General features: G+C 40.7%; 1 protein-coding gene across 2 annotated transcripts in view; it reads left to right on the top strand.

Annotated features, from left to right (window-relative positions):
- Nucleotides 1-3,556, top strand: part of LOC126389823 (E3 ubiquitin-protein ligase TRIM39-like) — a 19,504-nt gene extending 15,948 nt beyond the window's left edge. For both annotated transcript variants that reach the window (XM_050043750.1, XM_050043749.1), the window contains exon 3: nt 1,606-3,556. In XM_050043750.1, the coding sequence (XP_049899707.1) occupies nt 1,606-3,029 (1,424 nt within the window). In that variant the 3' untranslated portion in view covers nt 3,030-3,556. The remainder of the gene's footprint in view (nt 1-1,605) is intronic.
- The last annotated feature ends 2,114 nt before the right edge of the window (nt 3,557-5,670 follow it).

Raw genomic sequence — 5,670 nt, 5'->3', positions numbered from 1 at the left:
TTATTTCATTGTCTATTTTAGTATTTTATTTATATCTTCATCTTTATCTCTGGTTTCCATTCATGCTGTATTTCTATTTCTACTTTGCACGGAGCATTGGAACAAAAACAATTTCCCCCCGGGGATTAATAAAGTATTCTGAATCTGAATCTGAATCTGAATCTATGGATATTTTTACATAAATCCCCAGTATTTAATTTGCCTTTAAAAACTCCTCTTCCTTCATTTAATTTGACAATGTTTATTGTATTGTATTATATGTATTAATTCTCTACAGATGTATTAATTCTCTACAGGATCTTGTATGTTCTTTAATGTGTGTTCAATTTATTAAAAAAAAAAACAAAAAAACGTTTTGGTGAACCCTGCAGCAAAGTGAGTTCTCTTCCTCAGAGAGGATCTTTGCCTCCCAGTTTGTTCCTGGCGACAGAGCAGAGTGAACCATCTTGCTAACTTAGCCGTAGCTTTGCTATGCTGTCATAAAAAACAGGGCATGCTACACTGGCCGTATGGGTAGGAGGGGCATTACGGCCACACACCGGGGACTTCACGGCACTGGCCGTGGTATAATTCCTGCCCTGCGATTAGAAATAATAAAAATACAAAACCCAAGTCGGTGCTGCTTGCTCGATCAGGCATGTCTGCTGGCCCGCCGGCTATTTTTACTTGCCCCGGGCATTCGGGCAACCGTTAATGTCGGACGCTGCACTATTGACAGGTGTCGCTCAGAGAAATGAAAGAGCAAATGTTTCAGTCATCTCCATGGTAACCAGACACGCCCTGCGTTTTTTTAATCCAAGTCTATATGTGTGGTATTAAGTGAAGTGTAATCTGCACAGACAGCAGAAATCCCACAAATATCCCGCAGTATGTGTTTTTAACTTATTGACCAAATATTCATTGATCAATCTGCTCCCAGTCTGTCTCTAAGCTGCAGATTCCCCTCCCTCGCCATGGTGGACTGGTTAATAAAATCAATGAATCAATGAAACGGTCAATTTCTTTCCATGGTGATATTAAAGCTATCTTGGTTCAGTAAATGTCTGCTATCAGTCAGGCTGGTGAAGGCAGTTTGCAGTGTTGAAGGGGAGCTAAGTTTATCGATTAATATTCTGTCAGAACCCTTCAGAAAAAGAGAGAGCTGCAAACTGTGAACAGCTGTTTCTACTGCTGGCGTCTTCCTGCTGATTTTGACAGATCATTTTTCATACATTGAAAATATAGCCTCCTCAAATCTCTGCTAGTGCTGAGTTCTTATGATAGTGCTCTGATTAATAAATGCAAATGTGGCTCTTTGTTGAGGTTAGGCAGTTTCTGCCCTTTTGATTCTTTTGCATGGTTAAATCAATGCATTTTCTTTTAATGGGAAAAAAAGCCCCCTCAGTCCTGTCCACTTTCACTTGAATAGAGACACAGAGGGGAGACAGGTTAGGTCTGATCTGTTCTGTTCATTAACAGCAGTGAGCTAATGTAAAAAAAACTAATAAAAACTAATGTAATGTAAGCTTCCACTGATACCTTACCACTTCCTGCGTGTGCATCAAATTATGAGGTCTGCAGTGAAAATATTTTGTCTGTGCTTTTCTTTTCACACATTGTGTGTAGATATGGCTGCTGCAAACACTCTGCCATCTGAGGATCAGATCGGAGAGAGGGCAGAGCAACAAGTGTCCACACCAGGAGAAGTTCCCTGTGACGTCTGCACTGGAACCAAACTGAAGGCCCTGAAGTCCTGCCTGGTGTGTCTGGTCTCCTACTGTGAGACTCACCTGGAGCCTCATCTGACAATGTCAGGCCTGAAAAGACATCAGCTGATCGACCCTGTGGAGAACCTGGAAGACAGGATGTGTACGAAGCACGATAAACCTCTGGAGCTGTTCTGTAAGACCGACCAGACATGTGTCTGCATGCTCTGCCATGTTTCAGACCACAAGACACATCATGTTGTTCCTCTGAGGGAAGAATATAAAAACCAGAAGGCTGAGCTGGGGAAGACAGAGGCTGAACTTCAGCAGATGATCCAGAAGAGACAACAGAAGATTCAGGAGATCAAACACTCAGTCGACCTCAGTAAAGAAGATGCAGACAGAGAGATAGCAGAAGGTGTTCAGGTCTTCACTGCTCTGAAGGAGTCTGTTGAGAGAGGCCTGAATGAGCTCATCAAAATGATAGAGGTGAAGCAGAGGAGGACACAGAGACTGGCTGAAGCTTTAATTAAAGATCTGGAACAGGAAATCTCTGAGCTGACAAAGAGAAGCACTGAGGTGAAGCAGCTCTCACACTCTGAAGACCACCTCCATCTTGTCCAGAGGATCGAGTCCCTGAAAGCCCCTCATCTTTTGAAGGACTGGACAAAGGTCAGCATCTGTCCATCTTCACATGAGGGGACTGTGGTGAGAGCTGTGTCTCAGCTGGAGGAGACACTTAATAAAGAGATCAAGAAGTTGCTTGAAGCTGAGCTGAAGAGGGTCCAGCAGTATGCAGTGGATGTGACTCTTGATCCTGAAACAGCAAATCCTAAATTCATCCTGTCTGATGACAGGAAACAAGTGAAATATGGTAATGTGAGGAAAAATCTCCCAGACAACCCAGAGAGATTTTCTGATGATGTCTGTGTCTTGGCAAAACAGAGTTTCTCTTCAGGCAGATTTTACTTTGAGGTTCAAGTTAAAAAAAAGAGTGAATGGGCTTTGGGAGTGGCCAGAGAGTCGATCAACAGGAAGGGAAACATCACACTGAGCCCTCAGTATGGTTTCTGGACTATTTGGTTGAGAAATGGAAATGAGTACAAAGCTCTTGCTGGTCCTTCAGTCAGTCTCTCTCTGAAGTCTCAGCCTCAGAAGGTGGGGGTGTTTGTGGATTATGAGGAGGGTCTGGTCTCCTTTTATGACGTAGATGCTGCAGCTCTTATCTACTCCTTTACTGGCTGCTCCTTCACTGAGAAACTCTTCCCATTCTTCTGTCCCTGTCTTTATGATGACGGTAAAAACTCTGCACCTCTGATCATCTCTCCTGTCAGAGTAAAATAATCACTTATTTCATGTACTGATTTATTTCTTTACTTCAGGGAACAACTGTCCATATTTAGTGTGAATCCTGTATAGTTTATATCTTACTTTCTAAGGAATCTGTTCACTGTGCTGATGTACATGTTTATTGTTTGTATCCCATCACACAGGCAGCATGTTAATCTGACACTTTCATGTCTTCAACTCTGCATCATGACACAAACTTTATGTGGAGAATATCTATTTAAACCTGTGTTAAACCCACAGACATTTACTCTCACTGACAGAAGAAATCACTGTTTGTAAAGACGCCAAATATGTCAGGCTGCAGTTTGACTCTGAACAAATTTTTCTTTTTGATTTTTTTTTTACTTGATTATTTTGTCTGGGAAGTGGTTTGATAATTACTGGTGACTTTGGACAAGTTTAATGTGTTGTTGGATACTGGTGAGATGGTTTATGAGTCACAGAAATCTGTAAATATGTGATTGTTGAATGAAATAAACTAGTTGTTGAACACAAGGCCTGAGTAAGCAGTGACTTGAACATTAAACACTGAACAGAGAGTAAGCAGTGACTTGAACATTAAACACTGAACAGAAAAGCCTGGTTTATACATAAGTTGTATTTCCTGACAAACACACTGTGTTTCCTGTGGCTGCTTCACAATAAAAGCATCTAGTTAAACTTCAGGCAGTAAACTTCAACCTCAGTGCTGAGTTGACAGTTGCTCGTTGCACTACAGTAACAACAGCAACAAGCTTCCACTTCCTGGTGTTATGACACAGAGCGACCACTGGATGGATCACAACACAAAGGAACAACCAGCATGGAGTCACTGTGCTGTTAACCAAACACTGACACACCTTGATGATGCCTTTGGGCTGCTGGTAGTACAGAGTACTCTTACTCTCCCACTTCTTGACTCCTCTTACTCAGAAATAGGTTGTACTGTCTTCAGTTCATGTTGAGCCATGTAGAACTTGTATGTGATAAAATCATGTCTAAATATGAGGAAACTAAACCTCACCAACAGAGCTGCAGACAGCATGCCAATAACACACTCCCTCAAAAGTTGTGACATCTGTGTCATTGTGTCTTGATCAAACATTTTACAGTGTCCTTTTATTGTGACCATTCCAAGGAGCACCTGTGTAGTTATGGTGCTCTTTATTCAGCATCTTGATGTGCCACACCTGTCAGGTGGACAGACCATCTTGTAAAAGAAGAAGAGCTCATGAACCAATAAACTAATCTGATCAAATTTGTGACCAAAATTTCAGAGCAATATATGTGTTCAGGGAATGAAAAGGTCTGAGATATTTCACTCAAACGTGTGAAAAATGGGATCAAAATCAAGTGTTGCGTTTAGATTTTTGTTCAGTATATTTGGGTCCATTTTTTATGGAGGTAACCTGCATCTGTGTTCTACTTGTTAACACTCATCAGTTGCTTTTTCAAATAATATTAAATTATTACAATTTTAAATGAAACAATGCCAAACGTTTTATCTGCTCCAACATGTAGGAGCAAATGTAACAGCACTGGAGGCATTTTATTTAAGTTAATTTAACATCTACAACTGTGTACAGACATGTCTACAGCTTCTCGTGTCAGAGGACACAGTTGAAACCTAATTTGTATTTATTATTGTGTTTCTTTTCAAGGGAACAAATGTCTGACTGTTACATGTTGGTCATGTCTACAGGATACAGTACGTGTCATTGATTTACTGGACATTAAAAAGTTAACAGACGTTAACAATAGAAACCACGCTGACAGGATTTTCTACTTTGTGTGAGATGTGGTTTGGTTATAACTGTTTTTAATTTTTTTAGTGAATAACAATGAGATGACTGATGAGTCACAGAAATCTGTAAATATATGGTTATAAAATAAAAGCTGTAACATAAACTAGCTGTTGAACACAAGGCCTGAGTGAACACTGACTTTAACACTCAACAGAAAAGTTGAATTTGACGACAAATACATTTTGTTTCCTGGATGGACGAACATCGAGCCCTAGAAGGCTTTAAAGGAATACGTCACCTTCAGAGTGACGTCATTTGTTTATCAGTTACTCACCCCGTGTTACCTTGAATTCTTGAAGGAAATTTCTTTTTTCTTGCATGCCTCCATGGGGAACAGAGAATCCATAAAACTGAGAAATGTCTCCATGAATAGAAGTCACAGGGGTCCACCTTTAACAACAGCAAAACAAAATCAAAACATGTCAAAGAAAGGCACTTTTGCACTTCAGCCAAAAATAAAACTGGATCGGTGCTCAAAGCACAGGACAAAATAGTAGACAATACATCAAGTGGGCCACTTCAAAAAATGACTGAACCCAGATGAAAGGAGGCTGGAGGACTCGATAAAATTGCAGAGCTTTTAATAAGGTGCAAACCTTATTGCACCTTATTAAAAGCTCTGCAATTTTAGGAGGAAACTAATGTTTTGGTCCAGGAGGTCCAAGCTCGCAGTGTCCGAATATACCTCCACGGGCTGATGATGCAAAGGTAGCCTGGGAGGAGGTCACCACAATTGTAAATCAATGATGCGTTTCTCTCGTGCGCGCGCTCTCTCTCTTTCTCTCTCGCAGTCTCACTCTGTTTCTTTTCTTTTGGCTTTTCTAAGATGACAGATGCTGAATATATACTCC

This window comes from Epinephelus moara, chromosome 5, assembly GCF_006386435.1.
Source record: "Epinephelus moara isolate mb chromosome 5, YSFRI_EMoa_1.0, whole genome shotgun sequence".
Lineage (NCBI taxonomy): Eukaryota > Metazoa > Chordata > Actinopteri > Perciformes > Serranidae > Epinephelus > Epinephelus moara.
This window is presented reverse-complemented; position numbering and strand designations above follow the sequence as displayed.